The sequence below is a fragment of the Alexandromys fortis genome, unplaced genomic scaffold (assembly GCF_014885135.2).
Source record: "Alexandromys fortis isolate MF-2015 unplaced genomic scaffold, M_Fortis_MF-2015_v1.1 scaffold_231, whole genome shotgun sequence".
Taxonomy (NCBI): domain Eukaryota; kingdom Metazoa; phylum Chordata; class Mammalia; order Rodentia; family Cricetidae; genus Alexandromys; species Alexandromys fortis.
In genome coordinates, this window is record NW_026068613.1 from 860,643 (window position 1) to 887,894 (window position 27,252).

Below are 27,252 nucleotides of genomic sequence, written 5' to 3' on the forward strand. Positions count from 1 at the left end.
AGGCTGAGGGAGGCAATGCAATCCAAAAGAAACTGTGACCACAGGCAGAGCTGTCCCTGGAGAAATTGCAGGGCCCAGGCAGGCGATATAGTCTGTTTTCATCTCTCCAAAAAGGCTTTGCAGCGTAAGAACACTCTCTAGAGGGTTTGAGGCAAGGAAACAACACCTGGGCATATCTTTAATTCTCCCAACTTGGCCGCCCACACCCACCCCTACAGACCCCACTGCCAATCCTTCTTAAGGCTCGGGATGAAGCAGTGATCTCATCCATCACAGATTAAAAAACAAATGAGACATAAATCCTGTTTGTAGGCCAGGTATAGTGGGAGGTGGGAAATCCACAGCAGAACTCTGATACAGCGCTGGAGGGGATAGAGCTTGGAGTGCTGCGCTTTCTGGGGGACGAGGCAGTGGGGTGGATTCCAAGCACCAGACGGCAATAGTGATCATGACGCAAGGGGGTACTGGTGGAATGAGAAGAGATGGCTTTGAGATTATTTTATATTACAGTGATTGATTCCAATGGTTATGAAGGATGCTCTCAAGACAGAAGCCACGAGGCATTGCAGGACAGCTGGAAGAACAGGGGCAGACATGGATTTGTGACAGAACCACCTGACCTGTGGAAGGCTGTAGAACCTTAGAAAAGTGACCGACCCAAGGTCATCTGGAACAACCCTACAATGAGACTGTCCCCAGCATGTTCCCTCTGCACGTCACCATCTCTGTGGGTGGAGTCTCACAACTCTTCACTTTAAACATCTGGTTCCTGAAGGAAGGAGGGGGATTTTTCCACTTGGGTGGTAGGTGGAGTGGCAGGAGAAAGACTGGAGCCTGGGGAGTGAGCATCATGGTGAGCCTGATGCCCTTACAGGGTGCGTGAGAGCTGACTAGCTGTTCTTGGAGTCAAACTGGGGAGATTCCATTATGGTGGGGATTGGAAACTAATGTCCAGGTTCCAGGGTCCAAGGTCCAAGGTCCAAGGTCCGACCAGCAGAGGAGGCAGCCTTGCATGGAATGAGACCACGTGAGCATGCTTTTAAGAAAGGAGACTTTGCTCTGACTATCAAGATTTAAGCCATTGCCTGACTACATCCGTAAAGAGGTTATCTACCTGCGGAGGCAAAATCAGAGCTAAGGCCATGGAGAAGGCCTGTTTAAAGGTCTTCTAGTGTTTACTGAGCTATTCCTGGAGAAGACAGCCAGCTTCATTTAAAACGGAGATTTCTCCTTTCCACGTTAGCAGTCCTTTTGTAGAGTGTCCAGTTGGCAAGCCTTTGGGGGAGCAGAGGCCTTGGAGTGCAGGGCTCCCCCAGTCCTGCTGCTTTGCTGAGACCTATGGGTAGACTCTTTACCAGGTAAGAGAGGAGTTCGAGACACAATTAGGGCTACATTTACGTTATTAATTAATGTTTATGCCGTCCGAACATGAATTGTTTCTTGCTGCTAGGAAGTTCTGCTGGGAGTTTGGGTAAAGGCGCTCTGCTGGATATTTGGAGCTGTGTTTCTTTGCTTAAAAAAATACTTAGAATTCAATATGAATGCCTGGAGAGAGATTGGCATTAAGTTTGTGGTCTGTCTTATTGAAGGAGCTAATAGAGGCTGGCTAAATTAAACAAGAGAACAACATGTCTCCATTTGTGGAATTACAACTCTAAACATTAATTTGTTTACCAAGTTGGAAATCAAATACAAGTATTCACAAAGCTAAACGGCAGGGAGAACCAGTTTATATAGCACCTAGGAATACAGATTTGACAGCACAGAAGTCGGCTGATGATGGAGTGGAGAGAACACTGGGTGGGTTGAGAATGCTTAGGTTTGAATCACATCTTGACACCTAAACATATTCATTTCCCTAGGCCTCAGTCTCCTTATCTTGAAAATGGGGTCGGGAAATGACATTTAACTCATAGGTTTGTTATAAGGCTCAGGTGAGAATATACAGTGCTTGGCTCAAGAAGCCTTAAGTGAATTTTAGGACACTGAACTATTCCTAACCTACATCTGGTGGACTTTTAATTTTTTTTTTAAGACCTAACTGTCCCAAGTTTATTTTAAACTCACAGGGCTGAGCATGCAAGCTGGTAAGTGACCGATGACTTTTATTAAGTAAGTAGTGTTGTTCCTAAAAGAGTTGTGTAATATTTAATATAAATGAATCTAGAGATTATAACATCAACTAATAATTAAAATGCATTATCAGGGACAGAGAGATGGCTCAGGGAGTAAAAGCCCTTACCTCCAGGCCTGAAGACTGGCTTCAGAGCTCACACGTGCTTGGAAGAGAGAATTGATTCTCTGACCTTTGACCTCCTAAACGCACGCTGTTGCACGTGCATAGTCCCTGCATCACACACACACACACACACACACACACACACACACACACACACACACACACAACCAAAATAAACAAAACAAAAAGACACAAAAAGTGTTTGAAAAATTGCGTTAGGGGAATTTCCTACGTAAAGGCATTCTGTTTATGCAAAGAGCCTTCCGGAAAGCAGAGAAACATCCTGTTAGATGTTATGTGCAAAGCTAAACATTCGCACATTGGGATTAGCACTCCCACAGTGCTAGTGTTTGGTTTGCGTGTTCTGTGTTGCCTTTTGGGGGATTAGATGTATGTGTATCATGATGTATGTGGCTGTTAGGGAATCTTCTGCACAATTTGTTTTAAAATTATTTTTGAAGTCAAAATGCTACTTCAGAAAATAGTCTTAGAAGTTACTAAGGTAGAATTTGACCCAGAGATGTTTGATCAACACACAGGAGTTTCCAACTTCAGCCTTGTGGTCACCGGCCAAGATTTACCCTGCTAGTACCTCCACTTCTCATCATGAATCGTAAGATAGGGTTGAAAGTGGGCGAGCATTGCAGCAAATATCTAATGTTCCTTCTAGGACTATAATTCTATCACATAAGGAATATTCATAAAAATGCCCAGCTGTGCTGGGTGTGGTGATTTCCAGCATTAATCCCAGCACTCAGGTTGCAGGAGCAGGTGGATCTCTGTGAGTTCCTGACCAGCCTGGTATATGCAGTGAGTTCTATTTAGGCCAGTCAGGGCGTCAAAGTGAGACCTATTTCCAACACAAAACAAAGAAAAAGAAATCCAACCATTAGGCAGAATTAATGTCTCCCAAAGGTACCTGGTTCATTTAGGGCGTGGCTAAGGGAATAGGAAGTAAGCCTTCCTTTGCTAGATACTTACCCAGAAGTCCAGTCTGCAGCCAGAGATGAACACTGAAAGTTCACAGTGTGGACAGCCTGTGTTATTTAATAGAGTCCTTTGCAAGACTCTTGCCTTACTCGAGTTGTTAATTGAAAAATTTACCTATTCGAATAAACAATTTCATAAATTATTTTTTGTGAGACATATTATTTGTTTTGTATCTAAAAGATCATTTTTAATATAACTTCTTTTGTGGTAGTGGGAATTGAACCCAGGGCCACATTGTCCATACCTGACAAGAACTCTCCCCTCCGAGTTTTCTCGCCAGTGAAGATTATGGTTTTAAATCTAGCTTCTATCATGTTTGTTCTTTTCTGTGTTTTTTTTTTTATTATTTATTTATTTATACTTATTTCTGTTGCCCAGACTGGCCTCACACTCACAAACTGAGGTGATCCTCTGAGACTACCCCTGACTTAAATCTGTATTTTCGCAAACCGCTACTGTCTTCACCTTCCCAGGTCTCAGTTTCAAACTCTGTAAAAATCCTGTGTAGTCGCTGGCACAGATGTGAACTGTGAGCACAGTGATTCAGGGGAAACTGCCAGGGAGGAGCTAGGGAGGCAAGCATGCTGCTCGCCTGTGGGACAGCTCCGGGGCAGAGGGTTGCCACGGTGGAAGCATATGGAATATTCCTGAAAAGTAGAAACAGCTGACGACGGGCAGAAGGCCGCAGCTAAGGCGGGCCTGCTTAGGAATCAATTATTTACAGACACTCCCTCTAGCTGTGTGGCTTGCAGAAAGAAAAATGACTCATTCATTGTGCAGTGGGAATTGAGTCCAGGGCCAGAATAAGAAGGCCAATGGTGAAAATCATCTGTCGAGCCCACCTCTCTTCAACTTCTTCATGTATTGTAACAAAGTGACTTATAATTTTTTTTCTTGGCCTTAGTATGTAACGACTACCGTCCCTGGTGCTCGGCAAATGCAGCATCATATCCTAAGAGAGCAAGTCAGGCATCTGTCTCGAGACCTGTCTGATTTCAGTGTTGTATCACAGGAGAAAATGTTATGAGGATTCTGTTCAGCTCTACAAGTGGTTGGAGCGTGGTGCTCAGTAGTCCCAGGTACTGGCTTGTTTATCTGTGAAAAATGGCTGCTGTTTTCTGATGGAAGGGGTAGAGACCAGCCTGAAAATAAAAAGTGGTTGGCTGCTCAGTTGCATAAAAGGAATCGTTTCTACACCTTAAGAGCCTTCCCCCGGCAGGACTTAACCTTGTAGCTCTGACTTCTAACTTCAAGGGGCCTGCAGAACCCTTTCTGTGTAAAGGTCAGCCTTGTCCCTACGTTTTAGAAGAATAACATCATCTCTCTGTCCGTTGGCTTTCCACTGAACAAAATGAGCAAGGAGGATGTTGTGGTGGTTGAACCAGATCACTGAAACCTTTGCCTCACTCTCCTGGGATTCTGTGATCAGAGCAATGTTTTCTTAAAGCCCAGACTCACCTCTGAGCTTCTTCTGCACTCCCCCGCAACCCTCAGCGAGCTGAAAAACCATCCCACTCAACACAGTGTTCTGTTAGCAGATCTAGAACGTGCCCAACTCTTTTGTCTGCCTCACTGTGCTTGCTGGAAGCACACCCACCCCTCCATTTCCCTGGAAATCTCCTCCGCAAACCTGCAGCCCTGGACTGCATAGTCGCCTCTGTGACATTCTTTGGATTGGGATCTTTCTGCCATGTGTTCAAACTACCTGTGGTACATTCAAGTAGTTTTTCCTTTCAAATTGGACTTTTAAGACTGGCTTTTTGCTCTATACTTCCCTCCTCCAGCTTTGAAGCAGATGAAGCTAGAGTCATCCGTGATGAGCTTTCAAAAGAAATAGTTTTAGGAAGAAATGAGTACTTCTACACAAACTTTTGGGGGAAAAAAAACCTCCTTATAGTACCTACTATTAGATGTGCCGAGAGCCTGGGAATATTAAATGCTTTTTTGATTGATTTGTTAGATTACCAGGTACACCACCAGGCTTCAATTTTCTTAGCAGGTATAAACAGAACTCCATTCTAAACGGCATAATCATGCAGTCACATTTTGTTCTCTTGAAACATAACATCTCCCGGCAATAAAGCACACACACAATTTAAAGGGGGAGCAACAGCAAAACACAAACCACATTGCCCCCACCCCTACACTCCTCCCAAGGTAACTCCAGGCTGTAGAGGAGGTTAAAGCAGGAGGGTGTGGATTCAAGGCCAGAGCAGAACCTTTTCTCAAACCAACCCTGACTAAAAAGAATGGTTTGCAAATGAATGAATGTCTCCTCCCTATTCCTGAAAAGAACCACCCGATTCTGCAGTCAAGCCCTTTATCCCTTGTATTTACTCTCTAACCCACAGCAATGTCATCTCTTCTCTTGCTGCTCCAACTCAGAGGTCATGAGAGACCTAATTCTCAGATGTAAAAGAATTGTCTCAGTCTTTGGGGAATAAAAAGCATGAGTTGTAGCAGACCCCAACTTAAATGTATTTCCATTTCCCACTTGGCGAGTCTTATGAACATGGGCAAATAGCATGGTATAATCCTCTCAACATTCCCATGTAAGCAATGTTGATTCCTTACTTTCCTTGACTACAAAGCCATGGCTCATTCTTGTGGCTTTTTGCTGATGTTGTTGCTTGTTTTGTTTTCGCATTCTGTGTCTCTGAACACATCTGAACAGGCCCCATGTTCCTCACTCAGCTCCTCTCATTCCCTCTGTTTTCCTGCCCTATTTCTGATCACCCATATTTTTACCTGAACTGTTTGCTATTCAGAAATTTAATACTCCCAAACATTGACCAACTGACAGTCTCCTAAATGATCTGTTTCCTTTCTATATGTATTTCAAAGTGCAGCCAGAGTTAATAGTCTTCCAAGTACAGGTCAGGAGTAAGTCACTAATGCCATTTTATCCACCGAAAATGAAAGAAAAAAATGACTAAAAATAAAAAGAAATCAAATAAAACTTATTTAACTTGTATCCTTTTGTTTAAAAAATGAAATCTAACATAAACATTCACCACAATGAATTTATCTTCCTTCATCTCGCAGGACACCTTTTCATCTGTTCCAACCTGCGCCCTTACTTTATAAAACTCCAGTTTTGCATGTCTGTGGCTTCTGTGTTTAAACGTTTACTATCTTATTTTTCTCTGCTTATTTCATTCTTGAGCCTTTTTGTTTTCAAGACAAAGTCTCACTCTTCTAGCCCAAGTTGGCTCAGAAGTTACTAGCTCAAGTTGGCCTCAAACTCAAAGCAATTCTTCCTCAGACTTGTGAGTGCCATGACCATAGGGGTTTGCCTTCATATCATGAGTCTTAAATACCATTTCCTCCACGGGACCTGCGTGGACCACCTATTTCCCTCTAGTTAGAACATTCTCATCTTTCTACCCACTTCTCATCTGCATATGAGTTACCGTGACTCGCTGAACAGTGTGCACAGTACACGGACTGCATTGGATTTCTCTTGATTGGTCTCCAGCACTCAGCAAGGAGTTTACGTGGTGCTCCAATTTCACAGCTCCTTGTAACCATAAACTGCATGGAAGACCAACACAAATAGTCCTTTTCCCAATAAAAGTATGAGAAATGCAGTCAGACGCTATGAAGGCCGGGGTAATAGAATACTTCTTAAGTGCCAATCTCTGTTCTAAGTGCTTACTGTGGTTCTAGAGTTAATGAGCATGCCAGGAGGAAGCTACTAGTCAAGAACTTGAGTGCACAGATCGGGAATGGCCGCATCCAATCTGATTGTGAGCGACCGAAAGGGACTTGAAGCTCTACTAGCATGAGTGTAGTCCGTGCTGGGGGCGGGGTGGTGGGGTGTGTGTGTGGTATTCTGTGTTGCTTCTGAGGAATGCAGCCGGATTACCTAGAGCATGGTGTGACCAGTCAAGGGTAAGATGGGGGTGACTTTAGGAAGCTGCTGCCAGCCTTGGTTTGCACAAGGATTGTCCTTGCAAGACTTAAGCGACAAGAGGGGATGGCTTTGCCTGTACTTTGGTGTCACAGAGAAGGACAGCCAAATGTTATGCCAAGTGTTCTCTGAAGAGCTATGAAACTGGAGGGCTTATCTGGTGGCTGCCCTTCTCCCTGGATGACCGGGTGACGTTAGAGATCACCCTTGTGCCTGTGAAGGCTGATGGAGGCAAGCCTCTGCCAATTCTGTGCACTGCCCAAGGCTGAGAGCGCTCTCCAAGGCTCTGTTCTCCCGAAGAAGAGACTGTCCGTCAAGGCTCTTTATCCTCAGGAGGAGTTGGATGTGGTGGTTGGTCAGCTGTGCTTTCTTTAGATTGCATTTAGCTAGAGCTGGCTTCCTATTCTATCTTGCTTCCCAAGACACACAAATTTAACATGGTTCTTTACGACTGTTAAAAAAAATCCCAGAAAGTGTTTGTTTATTCGTGTGTGTGTGTGTGTGTGTGTGTGAATGCTTGCATATTTGTGGTCTACTTGGCTGTCAGGAGTCAGCTTGCCGGAGTAGGTTATCTCCTACCATGTAGTTCCCAGGGCTAGAACTCAGGAGTTCAGCTTTGCTGGCGTGCAACTTCACACACTGAGCCATCTCAGAAGCTCTCTTCTTAGGCTTTCTAAGTGGTTAGCTCCTCTAAGCAGTTGGGGGAGTGAAGAGGAAACTCAGAAAATAGAAGATAAATAGAAAAGGCGGATTCAAGTGACTTTCTTCATTTGTTCTCTTATCCCATACTCTCTATGCCTTGTTCCCTGCCTCACTGTTACCCTAGTGACCGTCTCTGTGTTTCTAGCTTTCTGTATGAGGTGGTAAAGCAGTTTGTGGGCCGCAGTAAGGTCAGAGATCAAAGCATCTGCAACCAAGAGCAGTCATTTCAGACCAGTTTTTGTTTGGGGACATAAGCCAAATCATTTTAATCCATTAATTCCTGAGATAGGCTCTTGCTATTTAGCCTAGACTGGACCTGCATTTTGAAGCTTCCTGTCTCAGCTTCCCTGGTGCTGAGATTACAGGAATGAGCCAAGTGCCTGCCAAATTGCTTTTGTTTTAAAGCAGAAAACCTGAGCCTTAGATCCGCACACTGGTAGGATGGATATGGGCCTTTAAAAGATAATCTCTTAAAAAAAAAAGATAATCTCTTTTCTTCCACTGCTCTAACTAGGCTCCAGTTATCTTTTAAAAGCCTAAAGAGAAAGCCATTCCTAACTGGGCTTGGCCATGCATTCCAGTCGCTAACCAGTCTTAACCCTGGGCACACGTTTGTCATTGAACGTGAGTTCCCCACACTGCCCTTTGCACAAAGTCTTTCAGTAAAAAAGAGACTAGAGGGGAGTATCTGCCCATTCCTGTCGCAGCATCTGCTACATTTCTGTCCCCACCTCCAGCTTTCCTGCAAGTCACAAACTCCATTCACAGATTCCTAGTCGGCTCTTGCCCATGCACTTGGACGGATGCTGCGTGGAACACAGTCTCTGTCCATTGGGTTGGGGCATGACTGCACCTTTAGCAGCGTGCTCTGTCTAAGTGTGTACTCAGGAGACATCTGTTCTCAAAGCTGTTAGTTAAGTTTTCCAGAGAATAGACTATGCCATTGCGGGTCTCCAGAAGTCGTAGACAGGTGCTGGGTGTCTTGTGTCGACAGGAAGCGAGAGCCTGTACGGCTGAGAATAAACAACAGCCACTTGGTAACATGAGATCCATTCATTTAAACTGGGAGGCCTAGATATGGGGTTGGAGGTTGGGGGTTGGGACATTCCGGACACCATCCCCCCCCCAACACACACACACACACACACACACACACACACACACACACACACGAGGTCAGTTTCCCAGAGAACTGAGGTGGTATACACACACACACACACGCTGCTTCTTGCCCAGGCTGTCTCTAAAAACTGAAGAGAAAGAGAAAGGAACGAGAGAGAGAGAGAGAGAGAGAGAGAGAGAGAGAGAGAGAGAGAGAGAGAGAGAGAGAGAGAGAGAGGAAATGTGGGGAGGAGAGGATGCAAGTCTGAAAAGGAGTTGTGGGTATTTTTTTGCTATGACAACCTCCATCAGCTGCTTTCGGAAACTGACCTCCCTCCAGATTTGTGCTTCTTTTTTTGCCTATTTGTAAAAACAGCTGTTGGAACTGAACAGCTACAGTCTGGAACGACCAGGGCACTGCTTTCTTGAGTCAGTGCCCATTAGATGATTTTGCTGGCCTCTACGCTGGTTTCTGAAGGCCTGATTCTGGACTTGTTATATTAGTCATTGTCATTCATGGGAGTCCTTGAATAAGTTTCTGCAGCCTGCTCCACATTAATGCTTGCAAGAAGAGGGTAGTAACTTCTGTTATGTCAGTCCTAAGGTCACTTGGAAGACGCAATGTGATGTATGAGAACATTTTTTGCAAAGTCTAAAGTTCACATACAAATAAAAAGCATATTGGAAATATTCAAAGGAAGAAATAATTGGCTCTTTCTCGGGGATCTTAGAGGGGACAACTGCTGACAGTTGCAACTCTCTGTGTTCCAAAGTAAGCAGAGACAGTTGCAGGGTCTGAGGGTGTGAGGTCTGGCTTTCTTTTTGTTAGTTAGTTTTGTTTTGTTCTGTGATAAGGTCCTTCTAGCTCAGGATAACCTCAGACTTTCTGTGTAAGTGAGAATGAACTTGAACTCCTAATTTTGATTAGGGGTTTGATGGGTGAAGAGGATAAGGAAAGAAGAGGCTGCAGGTGGAAGGGAGTGGCCGACAAGGTCAGGGGCAAGGGATGCTTTGGGTATCTGCTCCTTTGCAAGTGAGAACCTTTTAGCTTTGGTCTGGCAGAGGTTTTCCCTCAGGTCAGGTGAAATGTAAGCAGTCCTTCTCAACCACTGCTGTGCCCAAAGCTTGCTTGAAACCTCAGAGGATTTTAGGTCTAGGCTCTCTTGTGGGATACCTGACGGAGGTGCATGGGAGGAAGAAGTTGGAGGCTCTTCTTCATTTTGGGAGCAATGCATTAAAATTCAGAAGGTTTATGACAGTGTGTGTGGTATTGTGGTGTACTCTTTCTTCAAATTATCTGTTAAATTTTTGGGGGCTCCAAATGAATGGCAGTGTCCTGCTTCCCTTAAGCGCAGAGACTGCTCCTGTATATCAACAGTCCATCTAAAAAGTATATGTTTTTCTTTGGGTTCACCTTATTACTTAGCTTCTCTAGGATCATGAACTATAGGCTAATGTCCTTTGTTTAAGGCTAGAATCCACCAATGAGTCAGTACATACCATATTCATAATTTTGGGTCTGGGTTTGGATGCATACCTTGCTCAGCCTGGATGTGGTGTGGAGGGCCTTGGACTTCCCACAAGGGCAGGGTGCCTTGCCCTCTCTTAGGACTGGGGGAGGGGTGGGGAAATAGGAGAGAAAGTGGGAGTAGGGGAGGAAGTGGGAATTTTGATTGGTATTATTTTTAACATAATTTAAAAAATAAATAAAAAACAGTCCATCTAACAGGCAGGTTCCCTGAACTGGGAAGCTGTCTATCCTCTACAAATTGGTCCTCCATGGAGGAGATCCAAGACAGCGCACAAACTATGTAGAGCGTTGGTTGATTCCAAAGTGTCCCAGCCTAGGCTCCTGCTCTTAGCCGGAAGAGCTGTCTTGCTCTTTGCCAGGTCTGACACCTGATGGAAAGGGGTGTCTCCTTTCTCCACTGTGAGCAGGAGTTAAAATAGAGGGATACCAAATCATGCCCGTGCAAGCCAGCAGCCGGATACGAAGGGTCAGAAGAGTGGTCAGAAGTGTGCACCCGGCCCTGGCTAGTCAGCCAGATGCACTTCCTCTTTTTCTCAGCCTCAAGGACGTTGTGTAATGTCAGGATATCTCCGCTCCCCACCCCCCATGTGCCATTGCAAGACATGGTGGTCTGATACATGTCCAGCTGTTACCTCAGATGTCTTACTGATCTGTAGGGATATACTCTATTTTGCAGTGAATTCTTATGACCTTTAGGGATGTGGTTTTTATCCCTCCAAGGGAAACTGGACTGACAAATGGCAGCTAAGAGAACAGGTCAAATTGTACACCTTATAGTGGGGTCTTTGTTGTTCCTTTTGGTTTGCCACTGAAGAGGCAAATTCCTTGCCTGTAGCCCAGCAGGTTGGGCTCAGTCCCACCAAGAATGTCTTCCCAGAGCAGATCACTTCTACACCCCACCTCTTAGGGTACACCTGCCTCTGGGGAACGGGGTGTAAAACACTGATACACTAGAGAGATTATTCCATATTTCCGAGTTCAGAGTCCCACAGCCACAGTAGACTTTGTAGCCAGCCCATGCCCCCAGCAGTCTGAAGCAGCATCAGAAAGTTTCAGAAGGTTGACTCTGGGGTTTCTGAGAGGCTGCTGTCTGACTTAGCTCACCCTCCTCTCCTTAGAATGAGGATATGGATTTGGCAGGGTCACACTCCCTGTACAGGGGCAGACTCTTTTCCTTACTGGTATCATGTGTCCTGTGTCTTTCCATCCAGTCGGTCTGTCTGTCCTTTGTGTCACGTTAGTGTCCTCGGCTCATTCTACAGAACCGTCTTTTCCTCCCAGCTTGCCATTTTGGAAGCAGCCTTCAGGAACCTTCCTTTGTCCTTCTGACTATACCCAGTGTTCCCGTCAGCCCTCCAAATGACTCAAAGAATACACGTTTCTTAGGAGAAGAGAGAGAGAGAGATTCCGCTGAAAAGTCCCCTAGTTTTCCCTCAACCCTGTATCTTGGGTGGTCTGAGAGTGTGGGCTGAATCCATTGATTCTCCTCCCCCCCTGGGGGGGGGGGGAAGCAGGGAGTTTGCTAACCAGAACTGCTCGGCCAATCATTGCCCTGAGAAAGTTTGGATTGTGCTCTTATTTCATTAGGCTGATTGGAGCAGCGTTGACTCGGAGGTAGAGTCCCTCCCCAAGGGATTCCGTGTACAGTTACACGGCTGTCGCTGCCTGTGCGTGCGTGTCCTTTCAGGATAGCAACCCACTCCCGCCTCAACACCCAGCTCCACCTCCTCCACCTTTTTTGCTTTTATCTAGTGTCTCCCTTGCTCTTTCTCTCTCTTTTTCCTCTCCCTCCTACCACTGCCTCTTCCAGCCCTCCACGCTCCTGCAGCGCCAAGCCGGCTCCCCAAAGCAGTCTGCTGAACGCAAACCACTGAGAGTTTGCTGCGCAGCCCCTTGGGGCCCGGGGCCGCCGAGTCCCGCTAAGGCAGAGAAGCCGGCAGTGCGAGCCAGCGCAGCAGAAGACAAACACGCGGGCGCGTGAGGGAAGCCCCAGGAGGGCAGCCGGGTGGCGAGGCTTGGCAGGAGACAGCCGCTACGCCCGGAGTCGCCTCTCCCGCGGCGGACTGCGTGAGGAAGCGCACTCCGAAAAGTTCTAGACCGCAGGAGGCGGCGTCCCCACCAGTCCCCTCCTCGCGGCGCTCCAGGAAAAGGAACTTGATCTACTGGCAGACTCGAGCTGCTCGCTGAACGTGAGAGCGGATAGTGCCACCGGCCCCGGGGTGGGGAGCCGCGAGTGGGAGCCGCGAGCCAGGCTTCAGGTGGAGGGCACCGGGCAGCGGCCAGGGACCCCGATGCCGGCAGCTAACATGATGGAGAACCTGCAGCTGCCCGCTCTGCAGGTGCCCGAGCCACAGGGCACGCCCGAGGGCAACGCGGTGTGGTCCAGTTCGTCCACCCCCACGCTCCGCCGCCGGCGCTTTAAGATGCGCCGAATGAAGAACGTGCAAGAGCAGAGCCTGGAAGGTGGACTGGTAACCCCAGATCTACCCGGCGTCCTGGCCCCGGGCAAAGAGTTCCTGCAGCTGCCGTCCATTGAGATTACGCCCTCAAGCGACGAGGACACCCCGTGGTCCAACTGCTCCACACCCAGCGCGTCCCCACGCCGAAAGCGCTTCCTGCTCCGCAAGTGGCTGCGGGTGAGGGAGCGGAAGGAGTGCAGTGAGAGCAGGTAGGTCCCCGTTTCTCTTTAGCTGTCCTCCCCTGCACCTCCCGCCCCTCCCCAGAGCCGTCTAGGGCCCCAGGGCATTCTGGTGGAAACTTCCGGGACCAAAGCTGGAGCTTTTCACGTCACCAAGGCTCAGGAGCTGCCAGGGCACCAGTGCTAGAGGTTTTGTCTCCACAGCTCAGGACTAGGGACTTGATAGGCTGACATAGATTCATGCTGCGTTTCATCTCTTGATCCTCACGGCAGGAATGAACGGTAAAATAGCATCAGTATTTGTTGAGCCCTTGCTGTGTGCAGACTATTGTAGTAAGTGCTTCTCCCTGCCTCCAAATTCCATCCTCAGGGAAACTCTAAGGTAGAGAGAGTGCTGTGATTCCATTGTACCGGTGGAGATGGCCAGGGCTAGCGAGAGAAGTTTAAGTGGCGCCTCCACGTGGAATTCCGAATTCCACTTCACTTTTTGTCATTTTTCCTACGTTAAGATGCTCATACAGGTCCAGATGCCTAGGCAGAAGTGAAGTGTTCATCACATAGCCTATCTTGTCAGAGGCACGTCTCTCGATCACCCTGCCAGCTCCAGTTTTGCTAGGTAGGTGTTTGCTGCCCACATCCAAGAACTGGTGTGAAACTTGCAGGGTAGTTACACATCAAGCCTTGGTGGGGTACTCCTTCAGGAAGTTTCTATGGTGTCATGGAGTCCCCACTACTCGTGGATCCCATGCCCCACCCCCATTTGCTTTGAGTCTCAGGGGCTATGACCATTAGCAGGATGTTTGTGCTGTTGGGCGGGGGCATTGTTGTTGTCATTGATGGTGGTAACTAATGAATTACTTTAATGGGGATCATTTCATTCACCCCGTTTGCGCAGCCTCGTTCATGTTCACTTAGGAAGCATTTATTGAGTGGCTCTCAAGAGCTCAAGAGTGGCACCAGCTAGTGGTGGTGATGCTGAGAAGGGTTTCCAGGATGTGAAGGGATGTGGAGGCTAAGTGTGATAGGACACTAATAACAAAGAAATATCTGCCTAACACAAAGGCGCCCCCAGCATCTCCAAAACATAATAAGCAAATGAAACTGTGTGACACCTGCGTGTAATCCTAGACCTTGAGAAGTGGAAGCAGGAAGACTCTTGGAGTTTACAGATATGCGTTGGTCACCTGGAAAGGATGGCATCTCAAAAACCCAAACCTAAATGAAACAAAACAAAAACAAATCAACGCACCAGATAACAAAAAGAAGTTGAGGCGTGCAAGTTTCCTTGACATTAAAGCGATGGGTCCATTGTTACCTGTAGTGGTTGTGCAAGAAAAAGAGAAGCTTGGAGGCATAGAAGAAGCCCTGGGAGGGAGAGGTTAAAACCATGACAAGTGCAGATAGGATAAAGAAAACAGCGAGAGACTTGTGAGGTCAGGTGCATAAGATGGACTAAGGGAGCAATATGGTGAAAATCGAAAGAAACTAGCGTGTGTGGTGTGTCTTCGTGGTGCTGAGGGCTAGGCTTGTGTTATGAGGGAGATGACCCTTCTGAGTCTTGGGGCTCCTCCCAGTGATTTACCATGAAATCTCTCTCCTGTTTGCAGTGACTGTACAGTTTCTCCCAGTTATGGCTTTGGAGGCAACAGGTCTTTCTTTTCTGGCATTCCACCCTTTGCTTTTTTGGCGGAGTAGAGGGAACTGAGGATTGATGGGGGTTAATCACAAGCTAGACCAGCCTGTCAGCTCAGGTACTTTTTCCTCAAATGTGAGAGACCCGAAAAGAGGCATTGACATCTTGCCACATCTACTGAAGACAAAATATAGAGGAGAGAGTCATCCATTGCTAGCTAACGTAGGCAGGGGGAGCTGAGCAAATGGAAGGAAGATGTTTCTGATTTTGAGTTATTTAAGGGTATAGTAGAATATTATTTTTTTATTGAAGTAGGAAGGATAATTTTAAAAATAGGAAGGTTATTTTATTTCCTAGGTATAGCTTAAGACAGTTTTATTTATTTTTTAATGTGCTGGCATATGGGGTTGGAAGAAAATGTATGTCTTCTCATCTTTTGGTATCCATGGAGGTTGGCTCCAGGTCTTTTTGTAGTCACCAAGTTCCTTATATAAAGTGCCATGGTATTTGCATATAACACATACATATTTTTCCCATAGCTATAACTTTTCACTGTGCACGTGTGTGTGCATGTGTGTGTGCGTGCGTGTGTTATAGGTCTGCTTGTACATGTGGAGCTCAAAGGATAACCTTCAGAAAATGATTTTTCTCCTCAACCATGAGGATTCCAGGATTTGAACTTGGGTGTCGAGGCAAGTGGCAAGTGTCTTTGCCTGCTGGTCCTTTTGGTGGCCTGTGTTCATACACTTTAAGTCATCTCTAGGTACCTTCTAATAAGAAGCACAGTGTAAATGCTGTCTAAATAATTGCTGTACTGTATTATTTGGAGAACAAGGATGGGAAAGAAAGTCTGTTTCTATATGTGCATGGAGTTGCAGGTCAGTAATCCAAGCATTAGGGAGGCTGGAGCAGCATGGCCGGGAGTTCAAGGCCAGCCTGGACGATACAGTGAGGTCTAGTCAGAAACAAAGTCCATATATGTCCAGTATAGATAATTCTTTTCTGAATTCTTCTATCTCTAACTGGTTGGATCTGTAAATTCAGAACTGGGAGATACAGAAGGCCAACTGCATATGTAGAAAAAGGCAGACTGAGCTGGGGATGTAGGTCATCCTTGGCTATGAAGTAGATTTCAGACCAGCCTGGACTCAATGATGCAAACAAACAAACAATAGCAAATCAGAACCAAAGTCAAAGCAGCACAGCATGGAGTATTGTCCATCCGCATCCATCCTGTTTCCACTGCCCACTACCTGCCCCCTGGTGGTGACCCATAGGCGTTCACTGATGATAAACAGTTCCTTTCCTCTTTCTGAAGTGAGAGTCTCCTTATTCACAAGTCTGAGAACTTTTTAGTGGGGAGATGAGTTATTTTAAACAAAGTTATTGAAATATGATTTAGAAAAGTTGGGCGTGGTGGCAATACCTTTAATCCCAGCACTTAGAAGGCAGAGGCAGGCAGATCTATGTGAGTTCGAGGCCAGCCTGACTCACAGAGTGAATTCCAGGTCAGCTAGGAGCTGTTATGCAGAGAAATCCTGTCTCAAAAAATAAAAAATAAAAAATATATGATTTAGATGTCACACAATTAATCTTCAAATCCTAATGAATTTGAAGCTGAGCATCTAGCTCAGTAGTAGAGTGCTCACAGGGCATGCACAGGGCCCTGTGGAAAACAGTATTTAATGCCAGGATGGAAAAAAGTATTGAATCCATTTTTTTATATTGATAGATGTGTGTACACATCCACACAGTTAATTTAAAAAATCCTTTTGTCAACACACACATACAAAACACACAAACACACACAGCCATACCATTTAGCTAGCACTATCAAGCCCCCAATCCCCCCCCCATCTGGATCACTGGCTTTAGATATCCACTAATTTCCTTTTTATAGACTTCTGAATTTGAGAAGACCAAATGTCTATTGGCGATGGAAATGGATGGCTATCTTACTGTTTTCTGTTGCTATAACAAAACCCTTGGGACTAGATAATTTCATTTATTTATTCATTCACTTATTTATTTATTGAGACAAGGTCTCATGCATCCAAGCTTGGCCTTGAACTAGTGATCCTCCTGCCTCTACTCCCGAATGCTGAGATTACAAGTGTGTGTCATGCCTGGCTTTAGTTTCTTCATCTACAAAGTGGTATTGACTCAGTGGGAGTCAGTGTAGGTTCTGAACAATGAATAACTCGGTGGGACAAGCTGAGTCAGTACTGTCCCAGACCAACAACGACAATAAAATGTGAAGAATCGAATTAATGCCTGCATGTGTTCACAAATCTCTTGGCCAAAAATGGTTGTGGGAATTGTTTAAAGCCCAAACTGAGCATTTAGTGTCTCCTATGGCCTCCTGAATTCTGGGAGAAAGTCAGAAGTCAGGCAAAGCCATGTATCCCAGAATGCTTCTTAAGAGAGGAGAAGAAAAGCTGGCGTGGGACAGGTGGGTTGGGCCGTGGACAACTGCAGCCTGTTTTTCTGGAGGACACACAAGAATTTCTTTGTTCTTCTCCCCTGTGCGTCTTCTAGCTGTCTCTCACTCAGTCAACCTGCCCCGGTTTCTGTAGGACATCCCTACCCTGTACCTGTTGCTCACAGTCTAGCAGGCTAGCTGCTAGAGAGAGCTCTCTTTGTTTGGCTCCATCTGACCTTTGGTACCCACCAATTCTGCCCAGTCTGGTGTGTTGGGCTATGTCTGTGGTGCTAGGATAGCTGGTCGGTTGGTTGCAGGTATATATTATCGATATGTTTGTCTTGATTCTCCATTGCGTTTTCTGATAGTTGCAGGGAGCAGGGTGAGTTTGGGCATCCAGAGACTCTACTCGATCCGACTTTGCTTGGTTATTATTTCTGTAGTACACACTGCTCTGTGTGGTAGAGAAAAAGAAACTCACATCCCTCTTCCCACAAAAGAACAAAGCCATGTAGAGGAGACTGTAAACGGTTAGCATATGGAGTAAGCAGCCAGCGCAGGTAGGGTTAAGGAGCAAAGACTTCTACCAGCCCCATAATTCCTTGAGACGGGGAGTAAATCTTACTTTGTGGCAAGATGCCTGTTAAGTGTCTTAAATTCATGATCACTGTTAATCCTCACAACAGTCACCTGAGGTAGGCTTCACGGGGGAGAACCCGCGGTAGAGGAGATTAACTTGTTCCTGGTCTAACAGGAGCAAGGTTAGGATGTGAACAGTGTATTCGTTCCAATCCCGGGTTCTCTATAGTCCTGGCCTGCTGACCTCGCGTGCTTGAGAAGGTGTAGGTGTGGAGAAGTTGCGTATGAGGCAAGATGGGAATTCTGGAGGCACGGGAAAGCTGCTGAGCGAGTCTGGGTGGGGGACGTGTGGGAGGCACAGCTGCGTGTGGGCAACGATGATGGTTTAGGCCCGACTACCCCAGGAAAGGCAGCCTGCCTTTGCCTGTAGATGTGGTTTCTAGATTAAAATAGTTTGTGGAAACTGAGACGTGGAGATGGAGCCCTGTGGGCTGATTCACGCCGGCCAGGTTCCTCTGTGGGAGCTGGTATTTCGAGAGTTTCCATGTGGTTATGCGCTCAGCCAATTACAGGAGACCACGATGAGCGTGGGACCCGATGAGCAGGCGATAATCCCACCCCTCTCGGGTAGTCCCTCCCAGACACTGTGTAGCCCCCAGTTGCTATGCTAGTCGCTGACGATGGCGTCTGGCTTACTCGGTTTTCATTAAGGCGCCTGAATGGCTAAACTGCCAGCGGGGAATTTTCTTCCTGACCCTAGTGAGGAAGCTGCCAACTCTGGAGCAGGTGTTCAGAGGCTGGACGTGGTTGCCGAGCTGCCGTGTGTACATGAGCTTTAGGGAGACTGAGGGTTTTCCTGGCGCCTCTGCCTTCTTGGGATTTGATTTCCCTCTTGTATAGCCCAAAGCTGTGTGTGACTTACCAAGGGGCTATTTACCTGGGGTGAAGGAGAACATAGTTGAATTATGTTGGGGCCCAACAACATTAGAGATGGAAGGGAGTACCTTCTCTGGGGGGGGGGGGGGGTTAAAACCTCTCCCAGGCAGGAGACCCAAGCCTTTAATTCTAGGACTCAGGAGACAGTGACAGGCGGATCTGACTTGGAGGCCAGCTGTGTCTACAGAGTGAGTTCCCGGACAGCCAAGGCTAGACAGAGAAACCGAGTCTTGAAACAAACAAACAAACAAACAAACAAACAAAAAAACAAAGAAATCTCCCCAAAACAAAACAAAAAAACACTACCAGCAACAGCTAACGGCCTCCCTCAGGAATACAGAATGAAAATGAAACCTGGGCTTTCAAGCAGGAGAAAGGAGGCAGGATGTGGAGGCTTTGAACTGATGAAAAGATTTCAGACAGTGGTCGGCCACCCTTGGCTTCCAATGGCAGCCATGTGTCACCTCCAGAAGCAATATTGAGCAGGTGATGTAGCCCAGTGATAGAAGGCCTGCCTAACAGGCATGAGGCCCCAAGTTCAATCTCTTATACCTCAAAAGAAGAAGAAGAAGAAGAAGAAGAAGAAGAAGAAGAAGAAGAAGAAGAAGAAGAAGAAGAAGAAGAAGAAGAAGAAGAAGACAAGGAAGAAGACAGTATTGATTTGAATCATTCCTGTTTTCAACTGTGTTTCTGGATTTTTGAGTTAAGTCACATAGTTTAAAATGCTAGAAAAACATGTCCATGCAGAGCTAAGGCTATTGGTTAAAGAAGACAGTAGTGAAGGGGTGAGGGGAGACCTCGGGGTATTTCCCTGGATACCCGCTGCCTTTGCCTGTTCTTGGTTAGATGCTGTGAAGTTTGCTCAGCTTCCTGTCCATTCTTCCTTAGAGGCTACTAGCTGAGACTCAGACCTGGGACCTGAAGTCTTGGTCAGTCCCTAACAGGCTCTGGCTCTCAAGCACCAGGCTCTTTTTTTTTTTATTCCTTTATTAATTTTTTTTTAATTTATTTTACATACTAACCACAGTTTCCCCTCCCTCTTCTCCTCCTGTTCCCTCCCCACACCTCCCATCTGCCGCCCCCAATCCACTCTTCCTCTGTTCTAAAAGGGGCAGGCCTCCTATGGAAAGTCAGCAAAGCATGGCTTATCAACTTTGGCAGGACCAAGCTCCTCCCCTCTGCATGAAAGCTTGGCAAGGCATCCCAGCATGGGGAATAGATTACCAAAAGCCAGCTCAAGCGCCAGAGACAAGTTCTGATCCCATTGCTAGGGACCCCACAGCACCAGGCTCTTTTTAAGACCTCTACCCGATGCTGATAATAGATTGCATCACTGGGGTCGAGCCTGTCCCTGGCCTGGAGCTTCTACCTTGAGGTTTGACCACAGCTGTTTGTTGTCTTGCTGCTCTGCTGGGAGTTTAGCCATGAAATGGTGGGGCTGAGGGCAGGAAGGAGATAAATAACAACCTTTCTCACCTCTCTTTTTGGTAAAAGAATTTGTTGGAGGATCCAGCTTGGGTCTGGTCTATTGAGGTATGCAGGATTGGATACGGTCACTATCACAGAGTCCCCATCTGAATCTTGGATCCTGGTGACTTTATCAGAAGGAGAGGCACAAAACAGGGACATTTTCTTGGTCTTTGCTACCTTTGGATTGTGCTGGATGTGAGCCCTTGAACCTTAAGAAATGACAGCTTAATAGACTTTGGAAAAATAATGTTAGCCTGCTGCAAGCAGTTTGTTACAGCAATGGAAACGTTTGTAAAACAATGACCATAGTCTTATTTGTCCCAGCAATGAGGAAAATGCAGAAAGGCAATGCATGGTTAATCTAGTGATACTTTTTGTTTGTTTCAGACAGGGTCTCTTATAGCCCAGGCTAGCCTTGAATATGCTATGGAGTTGAGGATGACTGTGGACTTCACTCCCCTCCCAATGCTGGGATTACAGGGTGTACCATCATGCCTAGCCAGCGCTCAATTAATTTAACACACACGCACAGTCTTGTTTTACAACCCATGGTAACCTAGACTACAGAATTCTGACTGTTCTCACACTCGCAGCCCTCCTGCCTCAGCCTCAAAAGCGCTGTACTGTAGGTGTCTGTCACTACACCCAGCGTGGTGGCACATTGTTTCAGAGTTCTCCACTGTTCTTCCTGCCTGTCGTTTTAGAAGAAGTCACTTTTAATCCTGTTTAAAGTCAACAAATATAACCAGTCTAATAGAATAGCTAGCTAAGTACAAAACTTAGGACAGTAGGAAGGAGCAAAATAGTTTGTAATCTTGACCCTGAGTGTTGTATTTGCCATATTATTTTCTAGTGTTCTTTTCTTGTTCAGTGTTTCCTTCCGATTGAGGGACCTTTGGAGTTATAAATCCCCCACTCTGATAAACTCAGTGTATCAAAGGGTCACATGATTTGTAAAAGACCCTCTTTTCCCTGCTGATTCTGTGGGGCTTAGGAACTCCTTGACTGGAACCTGGGGCAAAAGTCCCACATACTCTGTATTATACCACAGGCCATCCCTGGAGTTTGCATCATGGGTCTCTTGTAACAGTCTTGGAGAAAGAAGTTCAGAGTCAATAGTACATTTCTAGAAGCCTGTTCAATCACTAGTAACTAGCCTAGTTAGTTCACCATTGTGTCAGGCAGAAACATCTCCCAGTGGAGGCCACTCAAGTTTGCAGTTTTCCATTTGAACTTTTGAGGGGCTCCAGCAGCAGGAGTGGCCTCAGCGACGTAAGCCTTTGCTGGTTCAGTGTCTGACATGAGTGAGCTGAGCGCAGGAGCACAGCTTCTCTTGAGCCTGTGCAGTATTGAATCTAACACTATCATATAGCTCCATCGTTCATTTTTCCTCTCTGGCCATGTCCCTTCTTCTCAATATGTGTCCAAGCAGTCCCCTGTAGAAGGAACATTGGGCTCCGTCACCATGTTGCTGCAGACTTCGGGTTGTAGCGCCAGTCAAGAGGTTCTTCTCCCAGTGTTCCCCATCTGTGGGAAGTAGGGTAGCTAGGGGACCGTCTTAAATAATAGCTCCATTTATTGTTGTTTGAGCGAGTGTATCCCTAGTCAGCTTTGAACTCACTATGTCACTGAGAATAGCCTTGAACTTCTGATCCTCTTCTCTTAGTCTCCCCACTATGTCCCGTATCTCATGGTATGGAGATTAGAACCCAAGGCTGCCTGGATTGGAGACAGACTGAGTTACATCCTCAATCCTGGCTGCATTCACCCCTGCCCCGTGTGTGTGTGTGTGTGTGTGTGTGTGTGTGTGTGTGTAAGAGTGCTTGTGCACAAGTATGTATAGGCATGTGTTCGGATGCCTGCAGAGGCCAGAAAAGGGCATTGCATATTCTGGAACTGGGATTGTGTATCCTGGTCGTGGGCTCTATGATGTGGGTTCTGGGAACCAAATTCCGGTCTTCTGCAAGAGCAGCAAGCTAATCTTAATCGCTGAGCTATCTTTCTAGCCCCAGCTGACTGAATCCTAACCTCAGTTGTGCTGGATAAGGAAGCACAGTGTGCCTCATGAGGACTGCGGGGATTCTGATGGTGGTTCTACAATATAGTTAGTTTCTCTGGAATTAGCCATGCTTCCGGCACTTGTGATTGCAGTCCTAATCATGTAACTACTTTTTCTCTTCCCCCACCTTGTCCTCCTTCTTTGTGGCAGGTTCTTTCTATATATAGCTCTAGGCTGTCCAGTAACTCACTATGTAAATCAGGTTCGCTTTGAACTCACAGAGATCGATCTGCCTCTGCCTTCCAAGTGCTGGGATAAAGGTGTGTGCCACCATATCCTGCTCCATATATGACTTCTATATCAGATAAGAAAAAGAAAGTTGAAACTGTATAAGGAAAAGAAGAAGAAGGAGAGGGAGGAGGAGGAGGAGGAGGAGGAGGAGGAGGAGAAGAAGAAGAAGAAGAAGAGGAAGAGGAAGAGGAAGAAGAAAGATAAAAGGAAAACAAAAAAGTGGAGCCTATTGGCAAGTAGGTCGGGGCCACAGTGTGGTTATCAGGCTTGATATCAGGGTTTATCTCTTAGACCCTATGATTTGACTGTGAACGTCAAGAATGTATGTATGGAACTCGATCTCCGAATTCATATGTGAATGTCATTGGGGGTTCCAACCCATAATAAGGCAGTTAGGAAACAAAGATGTCACAAGGGCGGAGCACCCGTGGTACTTTATAAGAAGAGGAGGAGACCCCAGAGCTGGGTTGCCTACTGTCTCACTCTGTGGTGCCTCCCACCTGAAAGGACCATAAAGAAGGCTCTCCGCAGCTTGGGCTGCTGTGATGCCTCTAGAGCCATGGCCCAAATCATCCTCTGTTCTTTATTATTACCCAAGCCTGTGTGTTTCGTTCTGGCACTAGAACGCAAACTATCAAACCAGCATGTCCCGCCCCCTGCCTTTCTTTTTAAGGTCTGCCAATAAAGAGCATAATCTACCTAGTGGAAACTCTCCCTTCGCTCCTGTTTTGTTGATTGTAGACACAGATTCATGATCCCTTTCTCTATCAGCCAACTGCTCTGAAGAGAATCTCCCCTTCTAACTGTTGGGTACTATGGGCTGTTAGGTGTGCCCCCTGTTTTGAAGAAATGGTGGTTGGACTTCCAAATTGGTACAGGGTGTTCTGTTTCGGTTTGTCTGTGGCACCCTGGGCATTTGCATCTTCCAGTAGTTATGTACTCCAGGGTCAAAGGCAGTGCCTATTCCTGATGAGACCCATTAGTAGCGCCCTACGGCTGTCAGCATCAACCAGCCTTGCCAACTACGCCAACATCTGTCTCCAGCGGAGCCTGCCATGTGTGGTCTTTGTCCCTGTTCTTCACATTTTGGGCCTCAGCGTATGTCTGGGCTCAGCCCGGCTCTGTACTGTTGCAATATTGCCATGTCTACATCCATCATGGATCCAGATCATCATGCCATAGATGAGCAAACATATTACTTGTTGGTTCTAGACACCTCCTGAGCCTGCATGGGGTTTCTTCTTGTGACATCAGAGTATCCTGTTTTAATAAACCCTGCAAATTCCCAGAGTGATAGCCGTAGGTTTGTGACCTGTATAAATCATCTTATGTTTCATCAGATTAGGTTCCATTGCTTTATGCTTTACCAGGGACTAGGCCACTGGCCCTGGAGAGAATAAAAGACCAAGCCTGAGAGCTATACCACTGCTGAATTCTTTGACTATTGCTAAAACCAGCATCTATAATTCAGCCCGTGCAGCTGATCTGCTTTTTCTTCTTCCCTCCAGAATGGCATCTTTCCAAACAGGATGTTTTCTGCTCTTCTTGGAACTGCCATGTGCAGTGGCAGGCGGCAAGTCTTTGTTGATCGGGTGAGAGCCATTTATAGGACACCGTCTGAGTGGTGACAGGTCTCATAGTGTTCTAGGCAGCTCTAGAGTCTGTCTGGGGAAAAGGAGGCTCCCTGCTCATATCTCTTCCTGGAGTCCCCACAAAGCCCAATCTTGAATAAGCTGTTTGCGTTGTGTAACCTCCTGTCCAAGGAATTGTTGCTTCCTTCTCTCAGGCCTCTGAGTAAGTCCAGTCTCCTATCAGAGCAGAGCTACCCTGAAAGGAATTCATCCATACTAACACTCCCATGTTGTGTGAGGTTGGACTGTCTGGATCCAATTCACATTCCTCAAAGGACAGAGTCCCCTGCCTTACGCTTTATAGCATGAGGTGTGAAAAAGCATTGCCCAGTCTTCATGGGTCCATGCCTATAATATAAGCAGATAAAACAGATGGACTACATCACTTAAATCCTGTCTGGAGCATACCAACTCCTCTTCGGCTTTTCAGGCCAAGACCACCAATCCTTACATTCCAACTCTAGCTGCCATTGGAATTTTAACAGTTGGTTTGGTTTTTATAGCGGTCAGCAGGGCAGGTGTTTCCCAACAAGACAATTTCTGTGTGCTTAAACAGGTAAAATTGCCACACCGTATTTTTTCCTGGTCATCTTTGCCTGCTCTCCTGAGCCTCTTTCAGGGTGTTAATGTACTAACTTTGTCAGAGTAACTTTATCATGCAACATTTGCTTTCTTTCTTTCGGTGGTCATCCTTCCTCTACGTTTCTGTCCAGAAGATGCTGTCATTAGAAGGACTCAATCCCTGTCCTCAGCTAGACTGCCCTCATATATATATCTTGTACCTGACTATGGCCCAAGGTGATCTCAGATCAGAGTTCTAAATTATCTCCAAACTTTTAAAACAAACAAACAAACAAAACAAAACCAAAAGCGGTCGCCTGAGCCGGGCGGTGGTGGCGCACGCCTTTAATCCCAGCACTTGGGAAGCAGAGGCAGGTGGATCTCTGTGAGTTCGAGACCAGCCTGGTCTACAAGAGCTAGTTCCAGGACAGGCTCCAAAACCACAGTGAAACCCTGTCTCGAAAAACCAAAAAAAAAAAAAAAAAGCGTTCACCTGGGAGCAGCAGAGAAGAGCTCTCTCTGGTCTGCCATCCTCAATAGTTCTGTGTCCACACCTCCGCTTCACTCCCATTGGTGCCTCTTCCATTCATCCCTTTTCTTAGCATCCGCCTAAGTATTTACATCCCGTTGAAGCAACTACTGGGGTTCTTCCCTTTCTTTTTCTTCTTTGTTTCACTTTTACTTCTATTTCCAATGTTAGTTCCAAGTCAGGGCACCTATTCTGACCCATCTGGGTTCCTATCCCCTACCCTGGGCCCAAAGAACTCAGAGCGATACCGAAGTTATGCTGTGTATTGCGAATGATGTAGCTAAAGAGGTATGTAGGGAAAGGTGTGGAGTAGAAACATAGGAGGTGAGGTGTGGGTGGAGGGTCTCTCATGCTTTTCTTGGGTGCGATACCCTTCCAGAACCTCCATTAATTCAGTACCCTGTCCAGAAAGTTCACTGAGATGTGTTGTCTGGGACTTTGATCCTCAGCTTTTACAGACTTTGATCCTTAGCCTCCTCCCACTCCACTTCTTTTCTGCAAGTAAGTAGGTTGAAGTAAGAGTCTACCTCTCTAGGGGGGTCGTGATGCTGGCAGCGGAGGCAGCAGTACAAACCTTTAATCCCAGCACTTGGGAAGCAGAGGCAGGTGGATCTCTAAGTACAAGGATAGCCTGGTCTATAGAGCTAGTTCCAGGACAATTAGAGTTACACAGAGAAGCCCTGTCTTGAAACAAAACAAAAATTCTACCTAATATCTTTCTTTGCAGTCTCTTCCTACCCATTTTTTTTTTTAAAAACACGAGACAAGTTCTCATGTAGTTCAGGCTGGCCTCAAACTCGTGATTGAGGATGACAGTGAAGTTCTTATTCTTTTGCTTCCGGCTCCAGAGTGCTAGGATTCTGGAAACCGTGTCCAGTTTATGTGGTACTGGAGCTCAAACCCAGGGCTGCTTCATGTTAAGTCTGCCAGTCCACATATCTGTGACTTTTAATCACTCAGGATTATGGACAGTCTAGGCCAATGCTGAGGCTATGCTGGCTAGCGTCACCTTTGGTGTTATCTTGGGGTCTCTTTATCCACCACAAAAGATTCCTAGAGATTCCGGGGGTCTTAAGGAGGGAGGGAACGCAAATGAAGGCTGAATACTTTAAAGATGCAAGTCCTGGCAGCCTGCGAGAAAAGGACTAAAACCCTGTGCAGCGCAGTGTCTGCAGCAGCCAGGGGATGAAGAGCTTTACCACGGGAGGCAGAAGAGACCTGCCAAGTGTTTACAACGTTTAGTCTCTGTTGTGGTTTCCGGCCCAAGCATGTCAGCTAGTGCCAGGCTGACCCCCAAGTAATCTGCTCGGTCTAGCCAACATTGTTCCAGTCTGGGTCATTGCAGTCTGAGGCTCCTTTTGACCTTTTGTGGAGTCTCAGGCTTAGATAGAATGGCAACAATAAAGGTTATTCTGGGCAGGTGGAACTTCTCCACAAAAACAGCCCTTACTTAGCACAAGTGCTGACATGCTCTCGACACCTGGGTCCATGGTGACCCATGTCTCCCTGACGTGGGAAAATCGCACCAAAAAAAAAAAAAAAAAAAAAAAAAAGGGTAAAAACACTGTATTGCTTCTCTTGGTTACTTCTGTCTATGTTTTGATCTATGTTTTTGAGAAAGTTTTACCTAAGATCTAGACAACCCCCATGGTACATTTGACTACTTTTCTCTTATGCTCCCGCGGTGGAGATGGAGGGGTACTAGCTGCTCACCACCCTGGAGATTCCTTCGGAGAGTTATTATTTACTAGGGCCATTTCTTCCAGATTGTTAGGAAAGTCCTGGCTTCGTACTGCCAGGTGATGAATTGGTTTTTCTAGAGAGGTCTTGGGACTGTGGCAAACCTCTTGGAAGAATTTTCAACTCTACATGGAAAGATGACTTGCCCATTTATAAAGCTCCTAAGAATCCCAAGTCCTTTCTCCTAAGTGTCTTCCCCATCTTCAGCCACTTCCTAAATGCCGTGCTTGATTGTCAGACTTTCTGTTCCACTGTCAGGGAGGTTTGTTCTAAAGTGTAGATTAGATAGCTCAAGAGAGGAGAGGAGAGGAGGGGAGGGGAGGAGAGGGGAGGGGAGGGAAGAGGAG

The 27,252-nt window shown here is 46.4% G+C and overlaps 1 protein-coding gene across 4 annotated transcripts in view; it reads left to right on the top strand.

Annotated features, from left to right (window-relative positions):
- Window positions 1–1,104: 1,104 nt before the first annotated feature.
- Gramd1b (GRAM domain containing 1B) overlaps window positions 1,105–27,252 on the top strand; it is a 174,052-nt gene continuing 147,904 nt past the window's right edge. For 2 of the 4 annotated variants that reach the window (XM_050133480.1, XM_050133481.1), the window contains exon 1: window positions 12,111–13,144. In XM_050133480.1, coding sequence (XP_049989437.1) covers window positions 12,768–13,144 — 377 coding nt within the window. In that variant the 5' untranslated portion in view covers window positions 12,111–12,767. Of the gene's footprint in view, window positions 1,359–12,090; window positions 13,145–27,252 lie in introns of those variants that run through there. The other 2 variants (XM_050133482.1, XM_050133489.1) reach the window with 2 other exon arrangements.